This window comes from Erithacus rubecula (assembly GCF_903797595.1).
Source record: "Erithacus rubecula genome assembly, chromosome: 20".
Lineage (NCBI taxonomy): Eukaryota > Metazoa > Chordata > Aves > Passeriformes > Muscicapidae > Erithacus > Erithacus rubecula.
This window is the reverse complement of record NC_136672.1, coordinates 1,634,411-1,648,467: the sequence shown is the minus strand read 5'-3', so window position 1 is coordinate 1,648,467 and position 14,057 is coordinate 1,634,411. Positions and strand designations below refer to the sequence as shown.

Genomic DNA, 14,057 nt, shown 5'->3' with positions numbered 1-14,057 from the left:
CTCATGAGTAATTGCAAATGTCCTGATTACAACTTTAGGCTCTTTAAAAGTAGGGTAGGGGCATAATTCTGTGTCTTTTCCCCACCCTGAGTGACTGCTTTGGTTTCTGGATTGTGGAAGAGAGAAGGACCATTCTATGCCTGTCAGAAATCATGTCATGGCATCACAGAATAATTTGGGTTGGAAGGGATCTTAAAGCTCATCCCACCCCACCCCACCCCCTGCCATGGGCAGGAACACCTTCCACTGGCCCAGGCTGCTCTAAGACCTGTCCTTGGGCACTGCCAGGGATCCAGGGGCAGCCACAGCTGCTCTGGGCACCCTGTGCCAGGGCTGCCCACCCTTCCAGGGAACAATTCCTGCCCAATATCCCATCTCAACCTACTCTCTGGCAGTGGGAAGCCATTCCCTGTGTCCTGTCCCTCCATCCCTTGTCCCAAATCTCTCTCCTGCTCTCTTGGAGCCCCTTCAGGTACCAAAAAGCCCCAGTAAGGTCACCCTGGATCCTCCTTCAGGCTGAACACCCCAGTTTTCTCAGCTTGTCTGAGAGCTAACAGAGCTGCTCCATCCTCTGATCATCCTGGAGCCTCCTCTGGATCTCTCCAGCAGCTCCAGGTCCTGCCTGTGCTGGCCCAGGGCTGGGGCAGCTCTGCAGGTGGGGCAGAGGGGCAGAATCCCCCCTTGTCCTGCTGGACACAGCTGGGGCTGGGCAGCCAAGCTCAGCAGTGCCAAGTGCTGAATGCTCTCCATGCCTGTTCCTGGGGGAGCTTGAGGCTGTCTGTCTGTCTGTCTGTCTGCACATGCAGGTGCTGACCCTGGCCAGCAACGAGAGGATCCCCCTGACCCCCAGCATGAGGCTGCTGTTTGAGATCAGCCACCTGCGCTCGGCCACCCCGGCCACCGTGTCCCGGGCAGGTGAGTCCTGCTGGGGCTGCCCCTGGCAGCAGTGACAGCCAGGGCTGCTGCCAGTGTTCTCCTGGCCAGCTTGGTGCCCCTGAGAGCTGCCAGGCTGCCTGTGCTGTGCACGGGGTGTTCCTGAAGCTCCTGGACACACTGAGGATCCTGAGCCCACGTGGGGTCTCTCATTGTCATCGGGGGTGCTCAGGGTGTTCCTGCTGCTGCTGAGACAACACTCCTGCCCAGCTCTGGGTGGGCCTGATGAGCAGAGAGCAGTCCCTATCCCAGAGAGCTCCTGCTCTTGTGGAGCAATGCATGGGAACAGGGAATGAAGGTGTCCCCTGGTGTCTGGGGCCCAGAGCAATAACCTGGCTCAGCAACACAATGCATGAGAGGTGTCCTGGTTTCCCTTCACTGTTAATGCTTCTCCTCTGCAGTGGGGAAGGTGATGAGGGACCAGCTGTGTTTGACAGGGTTTCAGCTGTTTGAGAGCTGGAAGTTTCTGGTGGATAAAGGGAGAGCCTCTGCTGTGTCCTTACCCTTGTCTCTTCTCCTGCACCTCAAGGGATCCTGTACATCAACCCCTCAGATCTGGGCTGGAATGCCCCTGTGAGCAGCTGGATTGACAGGAGGGAGGTGCAGTCTGAGAGAGCCAATCTGACCATTCTGTTTGACAAGTACCTGCCCGTGTGCCTGGACACCCTTCGGAGCAGGTACCACTGTGGGTGCTTGTATCTCCCTGGGGGCAGGCAGGCACCCCCTCCAGAGCAGCTGTGCTCCAGGGCTGACCAGGCCCTTCTTGTCCCCAGGAGCCCTGGGTGGCACTGCCTCCAGCTCCAGGGAGCTGTGGGGTGAGGGGGCAGCTCACACTCCTGCCCATCCTTGCTTGGTCTGATCTGGTTCTCCTTGGAGATTGATTTGATGGTTCCTGTGCTTGTATCAGTTCTGCATCTCTTGGAAATTAAATCCAGGACATCCTAAAGGGAAAGTCTTTCCAGTCTCCTGATGTGTCAGGCCAGACCCAAGCTCACTGCACAAGTTTTGAGTCAGCAGAGCAGATTTCAGACCACTGCTGAATGAAAATGTGGAAGATGCAGAGCAGATCCTCATTTATGCCTTCCCCACATCTTTCCCTGCCCCTTGAGATGAGGAAGAAACTGGTGTTTGTGAGAGAGGGTGGGATTGCTGCAGACAGTCCTCTCTTGGATTTCTTTCCTGAAGCATTTGAGCACAGCTGAGTCCCTCTGTGTGAGCATCCAGCCTGGGTGTGTTCCATGGCTGAGTGTGAAAAACAGAACAAGGAGTGATGGTTTTAAACTGAGCAAGGGGAAATTTAGGTTCAGTATTAAAAAGAAATTCCTGACTGTGAGAGAGGTGTGGCCCTGGCACAGGGTGCCCAGAGCAGCTGTGGCTGCCCCTGGATCCCTGGCAGTGCCCAAGGCCAGGTTTGACACTGGAGCTGGCAGCAGCTGGGACAGTAGGAGGTGTCCCTGCCATGGCAGGGGTTGCAATAGGTGACTTTTAAAAGTTCCCTTCCAACCCAAACTGTGTGATTCTCCATCCTCTGCTTGCTCCCTATATCTGCACTTTCATTAAAATATAAAAAAAAAATAGAAAGAGAAAAAAGAAAAGTCAGTGAACACCTGAACCTGGGCACCATCAGCCCCAGTGAGGAGGTGTCAGGAGGAGCTGTTTGAGTGCCAGTCTTGCTCCTTGGGACTGGGAGTTGGGAATTTGCTGGGGAGCTGCTCTCTGGATGCCCAAACCTTAAAGCTGTTGGCAGCAAAGCCCATCGAGCATCTCCAGCTCTCTCTGCTGAGCAATTGTCAGACCATGAAATCCCCAGGATTAGCTGCACCAGCCCCGAGCTGAGTATTTTAGTAGCTTGCTTAATTCAGAAATTGTAGAACCAGCCTTTCAAATAGCTCTAATTACTTTATGGAGGACTTCAGTGCTGCTACAATATTAGTTTGGAATTCTGTAAGTGTAGCTTAAACGAATGTAAAATGGCAAGATGAAAGGTTTTATTTTATTACTGCTTTATTTGACTGCTTTTGAACTCCTCGTGCTCCCAGGAAATCATTGCCTTTAGCAACTCCTCCATTTTACTTCTTTCAAGAGGATCAAAGTTTTTAAATGCCTGAAACTTCTGATTACTGTTATTACATGTGTGTGTGGCAGTGCCAGCAGGGCCAGGCAGAGGAAGGGTGCTCCCCTTAGTGCTCTTCCAGGGAATGAGACACCCACTGCTGACCAGGATAATGCTGATATTCTGGAAAAGCATTCCTGCCTTGCTTTCCTGGGCTGGGAGCAACCCTGGTGCTTCACCCCATTCTATTTCCCAATTATGTTTTCCATTTCCACCCCTCAGATTTAAGAAGATTATTCCCATTCCTGAGCAGAGCATGGTTCAGATGCTGTGTTACCTCCTGGAATGCCTCCTGACAGAGGACAACACACCTCCTGACTGTCCCAAAGAGCTTTATGAACTTTACTTTGTCTTTGCTGCTGTCTGGGCCTTTGGTGGGTCCATGTTCCAGGACCAGGTAAGAAGGAAGGTGCCACATCAGCATCTCTCATGAGACCTTTTATTGCCTTTTTATTTTTTTCCTACTTTTTTCCTACTGTCCCAGACCTAAAGCTGTGTCAGTGATGCTGTTTGACCTGGAAGCCTGAACTAAACAATCCCTTTCATGAAAGGCCTCATTGTGCAGGGGGTGACACTGGAGAGTGGCCAAGCTCAGCATGCTGCTCCCTGGGTGCCATCACCTCAAGGAGATGTGTGCAGAGCATGACCAGCTTTCCTGGTCCTTGTGGAGGGTTCAACCCTCCATTCCCTGTGTGCCACCTGGGAAAACCACACCCTTGGCTCTACCAGTGCAGGGTGACTTTTCATTTAAGCCTGGGGAGCAGGGCTGGCACAAGCTGCTGCTTCAGCAGAGGAATTTCAGCCCCTCCTGTGGCTGGAGCGTGGCTGGTGGCACTTGGACATGGCATTCCTGTGCCCCAGCAGCTAGTCCTGGCATGGCAGGGCCTTGGCACAGCTGGGTGCATGGCAGGAGGGCTGGGAGCAGGCTCAGCATCCCTCTGGGAGGGTGCTGGGTGGTGCTGCCTGTGCTGCTCTGTAAATGTCAGGGAGGAGAGCACGAGCACACAGCGTCCGAGCCAGGGGAAGCCTGATGAAAAATGAGCCAATATAAAAGCTGTTTATTGCTCCCTGCTGAAGGTGCCCTTCCTGGTGACCTTTTGCTGCTGAAATGTCAGGAGAAGCAGGCTGGGAGGCTTCCCACTGTTTGTTGGTGGGGAGCAGGGCCCCTCTATAAAAACAAATGATAGATTTGCCATTTCCAGGCTCTGAAATTAGCAGAAAACCATATGGGGTTTTTGTTAAGGAAGCAGTTTGAGCTCCACACCATTCTGGCAATAGAGGTGGGTCTGGGACTGCTCCACTTAAGGGCTCAGCCCCTCCCAGCACTGTGAGAAAGCTTTTAGCAGCACTGCACATCCCTTTTGTGCTGCTGGGCTTGGGAGTTGTGACAAGAGCAGAAAGGAGATTACAGTCATTCTGCCTCTCTGGGTAGCACGAGACTGCACAATCCTGGATGCTAATCATGTGTTTTCCAAATCCTCTGGTCCTTTGATGTGTGGTGGCTCGGGGAGCTCTGCAGAGGACTCTCAGTTCAAAGCCAGGTTTCCTGAGGAAGGCTGAGCAGTCCTTGGTCCCACCTGCTCCCAAAAACCCGGGGGGTGGCTATGGGGAGGAGACACCTAATGGAGATGCCCCAGGAGCAAACTGTGCTGCTAGAACTGGCTCAGTGATGCATCTGCTCTCTCCCAGACATCTTTTAAGCAGCACTTTCCCCCTCCTTCCCCCCCTGTTTCTCCCCAGGGCTGAAGCTGCAGTCCCTGTGCTCTGCGTGGGAAGGGTTCAGACACTGGCTGCCCCAGTTTCACAGAGGAGACCTGAGGCAGGGAAGGGGACTAAGCACATTTTGCAAATCCTGGCTTTGTATAAAGCAAAAACTGACACCCCAGCTCCCAACATAAAGTTCAGATTCTTTAAAATCTTCCTGCATGGGGAGATGGAAGGGGGGTAGCAGGAGCTTGTTGAGCCCTGTGGCAGCAGTCCCTCTCCCATTCTTTGCTGATCTGGGATCTGCAGTCCTGCTGCTCCTGCTTGAAAAGAGGCCAGAAAACAACAGCTAAGTGTTTGCAGGGTGGTGTGATTTATGAGGAGGAGATTTGGTATGCATGCTCTGACTAGCCATGGCCAGGGATGGAGATGGATGTGGTGTCCTTGTCTGTTGGAAGAAGTAGGCACCAAAAATCAATCAAGTGTCTGTTTAGTCATAGGCACGTATTTCTCTTTTTCAAATTGATCCCTCTGTCTAATCTCAGACACACTAGGAGTGATCAACACAGAGGATGAGTTATTTAGGGGAATAAATAGGAGTGATGAGAAAAAATGAAGAAAATGAAAAATTAGACTTAATAATAGGAAAAAGAATAAGATTGTTATCTGTGGAATATTTTTAAGGACTGTCCCACTCTGGTAGACCAGGATAAATACCATTCTCCATCTCTAATGGATTTCTCCAGATTTGCCTATTATCTCCTCTTTTTGTCCTGCAGCTCGTGGACTACAGAGTGGAGTTCAGCAAGTGGTGGGTGGCAGAATTCAAGACAATCAAGTTTCCTTCTCAGGGCACAGTCTTTGACTTTTATGTTGATCCAGAAACAAAGAAGTTTGAGCCTTGGTCTAAACTTATTCCTCAGTTTGAATTTGATCCAGAGGTGCCACTGCAGGTAGGTGACCTGGGCAGGTGCTGGGCTGGAGGAGTTTCTGTGTTTTAGTGACTGAACGTGGGTGTTTCAGTGAGTCTGGTGAGAGGTCAGGCACTGATGGAATTCTTGATGGGATACAACTCAATTACCCATCTTTTTTGCTGTGCTTTGACTGTAGCAGCACAGCCTCCATCCATCTTCCAAACATGAATGATGTACAGCAGGGGCAGGGAGCTGCTGTGCCCAGAGAGAAGTGATGAGACAGAGAAGGGACAAAGCCTCTGAGACACCATGACTTGTTGTCATTCTCTGTGGCTGCAAATAGAGATGGGTTTATGTTGGGCCAAGAAGAGTTCTTCAGCTAATGAATTGGGGTTGCCAGTTGCACTTCTCAGTTTTTTTAAAGTGCCACAGTGAGCAGATGATGTGTAAAAACCATCACTGTTTTAGCAAGGTGTGATTCTGTGAGGGATCCAGATGCTGCTCCCAGAGGTTCAGCTGGAAAGGTGGATTTTAATGCTGGCAGCAGCAGATGATCCTTCCCTAGTGCAGCTGGAAGCTGAGCTCACCTGGCTCCTTCCTGGCTCTCCCAGGAGGTTGCTGTGGGGTGGTGGTGATACCTTTCCTTCGTCCTAGAATTAAGTCAGACACAGTTAAAGGATCTAAAAGGGCTTTTATGTCAGTATTTAATAAAGATCTTTATGGTGCAATAATTTATCAAGGTAAAATATGTTTAAATGCTCACCCTTGGTATAGCACATATACAGTTTTATAGACCTTGCAAATTAGCATATCTAACAAAGATTTTAATGCTGACATCTCTTTATTTTACAGCATTCTCCTTAGATGGGTTTGATCCTAGTTTGTAGGATGTGTTCTGGAGAGGTTTCTCAAGGCTTTCCAGCCTCCACCTGTGAGGCCTTTGGGATGTTTGGTCTTCTTGCCTAGCAGAATATCAGGAGTGTGCTAAGATACCAGGCTCAAAAGAATTACAAGAGTACTGGGAACACATAAAAGCTACATAAAAAGGAAAGGCAAGAAATCATCATGGCATTGATGGGCTGGAGTCCCCACCCAGACAGAGGCTGGGCAGAGTTAGAGAATAAAGTGGGGATTTATTAAAGGCCTTCAATAGATACACCTTGGGCAGTCAAAGCCTCCCTGAGGCTGCACAATGGTCACGAGTGTCAGGAAAATTAATCCACAAACACCAGAGGTTAATGTCCACAAAGGTGACAGAGGAGTCTTTTTTGCTTTATTGGAATAAAGGGAGAGGCCATGGGGCATTCCCCTGGGATCTCTTGGATTTTTGAAGGATGCAGCCTCTTTTTATCCTAATTTCCTGGCTGCTTTTCCCTCTCTCTTTCCCCACTGGCTGAGGTACTTGAGAGGCACAGACTTCCCAAACACCTGACACCTGAGATTCCCCTCTAATGTATAACCCTTCCTTTTAATTTTTAATTCTTATACAATTCATAGTTTTTCCCCATTGCTTCTTTCATCTTCTGTTACCCAGTTTTATTTACCAGCAAACTTACAGTTTGTTTGTAAAGGGCAAATCTCTTTTCCCATTCATCAACAAGTGTAATCTATCCCATTGTTTCTTCTATCTCTGAGTGCTGACCTTATTTACCAGCAGATCTACAGCTTGTTTGCAAAGACAAATTCGACATTCGTCTCAAGAGTTTCTCAGACAGAAATAAATTTGGTCTAGTTGCATATCAGGGGTTAATTGTCCAATTACAGCTTCAGGTAATGAAGTAATATCCCCCAGTTTGTTTCCCTCCCAGGTTCACTTCTGTTTCTACTTTTTTTGGGGTTTGAGGGTGTGATGAAGATCTTGGTTCTCATGCTTAGAAGGACTGTTCAGTCTCACCAAAATGTGAAGAGAAGAGTTTATCTGGAGTCCAGCGTTCTACACTAATGCAGGATTTGAAAGATAGAAAAGCTAGAAACTGAAGTTGTTGGCAGGGCTGGGGGCACTGAGTGGTGCTGTGCCCCCAGGGCTGCCTGGTGCCCACGGCCCAGAGCGTCTGCCTGCGGTTCCTGGTGGCCAGGCTGCTGCAGCGCCGGCGCCCCGTGCTGCTCCTGGGCACTGCTGGCACGGGCAAGTCTGTGCTGCTGGGGGACACCCTCTGCTCCCTGGACACACACCTCTTCCTGGTGAGGAAGGTCCCCTGCAACTACTACACCACCTCTGCCATGCTGCAAGGTGAGCTCGTCAACCCAGGGGGGTTCGGGTGGGACATCGGGAAAAAATTGTTCACAGAAAGGATGGTTGGGCTTTGGAATGGGCTGCCCAGGGAGGTGGGGGAGTCACCACCCCTGGAGCTGTTTGACAAAGGCTGCATGTGGCACTCAGGGCTGTGGTTTAGTTGACAAGGTGGTGTTGGGTCACAGGTTGGACTTGATGAGCTCAAAGGTCTTCTTCAGGCAGCTTAATTCTGTGATTCTATGGGACTCTGTGAGATTCAATGAGTCTGTGGGATTCTCTGTAATTTTCTCAGATTCTGTGATTCTCTGTGATTCTGTGATTGTGGGATTCTATATGATTCTATCTGATTCTCTGGGATTCTGATTGTGGGATTCTGTATGATTCTCTGTGATTCTGTGACATTCCTGAGGTATCCATTGGGGTTTGGAGCAGGATGTGCACTGGGAAGCTCAAGGAAAGACCCGTGGGTGCAATGCCTGTGTTGTGGGCACGCTCCCAGTCCCACAGTGAAACTCTGCTCAGCTGAGCCCTGGTTTTGTGGAGATGATGTTTTCTAGCCTGAGAATTTGCATTCTTAACCCCACCACCCTGGTCCAGGGCTGTGCCAAAGCCCAGGCTTCAATCTGCTGCAGTTTTCATGGCTTGTATTTGACTTGAAGTGTGTCTTTAACAAGCTGGAATTGAAGAGTGAGATGGGTTTCTTGGAGAGGATCCAAACTGTCCTCAGGGTGCAGTGATGGGAATTGCATCCCAATTAGCAGTGAGGCTGGTGCTGATGGATAAATGCAGGCTGGAAGCCAGGGCTGGTTCCTGGGGCTGTGCTCCTGTCCTGCCACAGCCCAACATGTCCCATGGAGCAGGTCCCACTCCCCTCCCCAGGGGCACAGAGCTTGCTGACCTGGGAGGCTCAGACCCCCAGGGAACTTCTGGCCCCAGGGAAATCCATAAGAATATTGCTGATGAGGATTTTGAAATATCAGTGAAACATTAACTTTGATACTGAGGTAGAGTCAGTTTTCTGAGTAGTCTCTTGAGAGATGAAGAGAAAACAGGAAATTCTTGAAAGGTGTCTCATTTTGGAATGGTGTCCAAGGAGAGATAAAATAATTTGACATATATTTATTAACCAGTGACAAAGTAACCTAGTTTGAGTTGAATTACAGATGTGAGTCACTGTAAACCACACTGCTTTTTTTATACACCTGAGTTTAACCTAAATGTCCTGCAATCACAGAAAATTGAGTTGGAAGGGACCCACCAGGATCATCAAGTCCACATGATGAGTGTCCCTGGCTTCATCCCTGCTCTGCCAGGCTCCCAACACTGCAAGCATTTTCAGGAAGGTTTTATAGTTCAAAATTGCTCTCTGGGCCTGATCTGCTCCCAGAGAGGTAACAGGACAGGCCCAGCTGTGTCCTGGGGCCATGCTGTGGGATCACAGCATGGTGCCTCTGCACACAGCAAATTCTTTGGGCTACTTGTCCTTCAAGAAAAAAATGGGTAAAACTTCCCTTTGTGGCCAGTCTCACAGCCATGGGCAGCATGATGGTTGCCACCTCCCTTTTTCTTTTTCCTCCTGGAGTGGGAAGTGCCCTGGGATGGGGAGGGGGCTGAGCTGAGTGTGCTCAGCTGCCTGGTGTTCCTCACCTGCCCAGGTGTGTGGGGTAGGTACAGGGTGTCCCTGTTGCTCTGAGCTCTGGGCTGAGCCCTCCCCTTCTTTCCTCTGCAGAGCCCATCATGTCTTCATCACAGGCAAGTGTGATTTATGCTGCTTGGCACCCTTCCCCACTGCTCATTTTTTAGTTAATTTGTCCCTTTTTTGTGGAGTTTGTCAGTTGGCTGCTTTTTTTTCTTCCCCAGCAGGTGCCTCTTTAGACTTGTAAAAATTTGAATCCAAAGCAGTTTGTGATTTTAGTTTTTATTTACTTTAGAAAGAGCCAACCTGAAAGCCAGGAATTCTTAGTCAAGGTGCCTGTTGGGACAGAGATTTTTTAGGTGCAGAGCTGCACTCTTCAGGGCAGGCACAGGGATGTGGTCCAAACAATCCTTGTGGGCCTGTAGCTTACAAATTTTCATGTGCATAGGGGTTAAATGGAGCCAGACTCTCTCTGTGCCCAAAGCTGGGCACAGTTTGGGGATTTTCTTTGGTGTATTGGGACCAAATCCCACTCTCTGTGGAGCCTGGACTCCTGGTGTGCTGCTCCATGCCCTCTTGGACCTCTGCTCCTCCATCAGCTGCATCCCTGCCCTCGTTCCCCACCTTCCCACTGTGGACCTGCCTTCAGAAAATGGCAATAAATGTTGTTTTTTTGGGGTTGGCTATTTTTGCCCCTTGGCTATCAGGGTGAGAGGAGCCACACTTGCCAAGTCTGGGGTGCAGTGAGTGTTTGGGGCTGTGTCAGGAGCCCAGAGCAGGGACCTCTCAGGATTATTGTGGAATAGGCTTTGAATTAAAATGCAACTTCCACAAACATGTCACTTCATCCCCAGTAATTGCATTTCACTATGATGAATCTCCTGCATCCTTGTTTAACCTCGAAAAGGGCTGATTTTATATGTTAATTAAGGCCTAATTAAATTTAAATTAAATGCTTATTTGAAACACTTAATTTGACTTGCTACCAGAAATTTCAAATATCGTGGTTTTATTGAAGGGGGAGAGAGACTCCACTGAGGAAAAATCTATCATTTTTCTAAGCACAGTTCATGGCTTTGTGCAGAAGTGTCTGTGACAAGAAAACAGCTGAATTCTTAGTGGGCGACCAGGCTGTCTGCAGGGCACCCAAGCAGGAAACAAACAGGGTTTTAAAAGATTTGTGGTCTGAAAAAACCCAGAATATAAATTTTCCCTAATAACTTCTGCCCTTGATAAGGAATGGCTGAAGTGTGCATTTGCAGAAAATTTTTTATCAAAACTCCCAGTTGTCCCTTATTACAAAGGACTGCTCCTTGCCATGCTGCTGCTTACAGGACTGGTGATAACCCCAGACTGTGTCAGTGAAACAAATTCTGCCTCCATCTCTAGGGAGCACCTGGGAGTGAGGATGGGCTCCAAGAAAAAATCAGGAGGGAAAATCAGGCAGGAAAATCATTCCAGTTCCAGAAAAGCTGCTGCTGTTTGCTTTGCCCCTTTCTGAGTGACTTGCTTTGAAGACAGGTGTCTGCTGAGGAAGGGAGCAGCTTCTTTTGAAATGGAGAATGTAAACCCCCTCCCTCCAAATTATTATAATTTTGAAACTAAGGAGCTCTCAGGCAAAGGTATGGGTATATGAGTAAAAGTTCTTTACTAGGAAAATTAAAATAAAAATGCAGTAATATAAAAATATTTTGCAAAAAACAACCAACCAACCAACCAAACCCAGACACTGACAGATCACAACCTGACACCCATCAGTCAGTCAGGGTGGTGGCAGCAGTCCCATTCAATGGTGGCTGCATCCTCCTGCAGTGGCAGATGTGGTTCAGCTGGAGCAGTGCTCCTGGAGAAGGTGCAGTTTCCTCTGAAGGTCCAGTGGGGGTGGTGGGCTTGGTCTTTATGGGAATCCAGTGGAAAATGCTGTTCTGATGTTCCAAGTCTCATTTTTTCTCTGGGTAGGAAAGGCTTGGCTCCTCCCTTGGCTGGAGCATCTCCCAGTGGGATGATGTAATTTTATCAGTCATGCACTGGGACTCAATGGCCCAGCAGCAGATGATATCTCCTGGAGGGAGGATGGGTCCTGGAAGAGATAAGGATCACTGTCCCACCTGGTTTAACAGCTGGTGATAGATTACACACCCCTGGACATATCCTGCATTGCAGCCTAAGACATTGAGGCAGTAAAGGTTGTTTAGGCCACAGTGAAATAAATCAATAGCCTATAAAACATTTTGTGCAGCAGTGTGGGGTGATTTGCATTAATTATCACTCCAGCATTGTAAATATTCCCAATATGCTACAGTCTAGAGCAACACATAAGATCAGCCTTCTGCTGAAACAAATGGGAATTTTTCAGAGCTACCAAATGAGAAGTTTTCTCTCCATGTTCTCCCTTGCTCATGCAGGATTCTGCTGAAAACTGGGTGGGAATGGCACAGTGTTGGAATTGAGTCTTGCTGGGTTATCTGGAGGTGTGGGTAGTGCTGGGGAGGGGATCAGGGAATGTGGAGGTGTTTGGGGATCTTCAGTCTCATGAAGAGACTCACAAAATGCCTGAGGTTGGAAAAGATCCCCCAGCCTATCAAGTCCACCCTGTGCCTGATCCCCACCTTGTCCCCAGCCCAGAGCTCTGAGTGCCACATCCAGGAATTCCTGAGACACCCCCAGGGATGGGCACTCCAACCCTCCCTGGGCATTTCCAGTTCCTGCCCTCCCTTTCCATGGGGAAATTCCTGCTGCTGTCCACCCTGAGCCTCCCCTGCCCAGCCTGAGGCTGTTCCCTCTCCTCCTGTCCCTGTCCCTGTTCCCAGAGCCCGACCCCCCCATCTGTCCCCTCCTGTCAGGGAGCTGTGCAGAGCCACAAGTTCCCCCTGAGCCTCCTTTTCTGCAGCCTGAGCCCCTTTCCAGCTCCCTCAGCCCCTCCTTGCTCAGCTTCACTGCTCTTCTCTGGACTCAGAGGCTCCAGGGAGAGCTCAGATCCTCTTCCAGTGCCTAAAGAGGCTCCAGGAGAGCTGGGGAGGGACTTTAGACAAGGGATGTGGGGACAGAACACAGGGAATGGCTCTCCAGTGCCAGAGGGCTGGGAAGGATGGGATATTGGGCAGGAATTGTTCCCTGGCAGGGTGGGCAGCCCTGGTACAGGGTGCCCAGAGCAGCTGTGGCTGCCCCTGGATCCCTGGCAGTGCCCAAGGCCAGGCTGGACACTGGGGCTGGAGCAGCTGGGACAGTGGGAGGTGTCCCTGCCATGGCAGGGGATTGGAATAAGATGATCTTTAAGGTCCCTTCCAACCCAAACCACTCTGTGATTCTTTTTGGTGCATTTCAATATGTAACATTATTTTGATTGTTTGAAAGTTGTCCAGGCTCTAAAACCACCCTTTCCCTTTATCTGAAAGATGCAAAAAATGCATTTTCTTTCACAAAATCAGCACATGGGCTTTGTGCTCCAATATCTCCTATTCTCTATGCCAGTGCTGAGCCACTGCTGTCCATGCCTGGGGACACTGGCAGTGCAGGAGTCTCATGTGCAGTGCTAGGGATCAGGATAATCTCAGCCAGGAGAACTGAGTTAAAAAAATATGCAGGAGAGATGCAAAACGTTTTATCTTTCATGACAAGCTTGTGTTTGCTCTGCAGCAGACCTAGCTTGTAGCAGACACAGTTTGCTGTGCTTTGTTTGCAAGGAGACATCAAAAACTTTGTGATTTGGGTGGAATCGGACCAAACATCTGTCCAAGATGCCTTGCAGGGCTCCCAGCCACAGCCTGGGGACAGCCAGCATCCAGCCAGCCCCAGACAGGGCCCCTGGCCTGGGCACAACCTGCCAAAACCGGCCCTTCCTTCCTAAAAAGCCACGGACACTGCAGGTGGAGCTGGGAGGGCTGGAGCTCCCTGGAGCCCAGAGGCTGGGCTGGGCAGTCATTCCTAGTCACTCCTGCCCCCACAGGTGTGCTGGAGAAGCCTCTGGAGAAGAAGGCTGGCAGGAACTACGGCCCCCCTGGCAGCAAGAGGCTGGTGTTCTTCATCGATGACCTGAACGCGCCGCGGGTGGACGCGTACGGCACCGTGCAGCCCCACACCCTGCTCAGGCAGCACCTGGACTATGGACACTGGTACAGCTGCTGGGCTGGAACCTTCCTGCCCAGTCTGTGTTGGGAACAGGTGTTCTGGTTTGAAGGACAGGTGTCTGCCAATAAAGGCAGGAGCTTCTCTTTGAAATGGAGAATGGAAACCTCCTCCCTCCAAATTATTATAATTTTGAAATTAAGGGACTCTCAGGCAAAGAGATGGGAATTAGGAATAACAGTTCTTTACTAGGAAAATTTAAATAGAAATGCAATATTACAAAGAACAATCCCCAAACCCTGCCAGAGTCAGAATCCAAGCTGACACAGTCAGTCAGGGTGGTGGCAGCACTCCCATTCAATAGTGGCTGCATCCTCCTGCAGTGGCAGATGTGGTTCAGCTGGAGCAGTGCTCCTGGAGAAGGTGCAGTTTCCTCTGAAGGTGCAGGGATGATGTGGA

At 49.8% G+C, this 14,057-nt stretch overlaps 1 protein-coding gene across 1 annotated transcript in view; it reads left to right on the top strand.

Annotated features, from left to right (window-relative positions):
- DNAH9 (dynein axonemal heavy chain 9) overlaps positions 1-14,057 on the top strand; it is a 158,550-nt gene that overhangs the window by 40,516 nt on the left and 103,977 nt on the right. The window contains exons 26-31 of the mRNA XM_079323154.1: positions 807-915; positions 1,463-1,610; positions 3,269-3,443; positions 5,530-5,703; positions 7,687-7,894; positions 13,480-13,645. Of these exons, the coding sequence (XP_079179280.1) occupies positions 807-915; positions 1,463-1,610; positions 3,269-3,443; positions 5,530-5,703; positions 7,687-7,894; positions 13,480-13,645 (980 nt within the window). The remainder of the gene's footprint in view (positions 1-806; positions 916-1,462; positions 1,611-3,268; positions 3,444-5,529; positions 5,704-7,686; positions 7,895-13,479; positions 13,646-14,057) is intronic.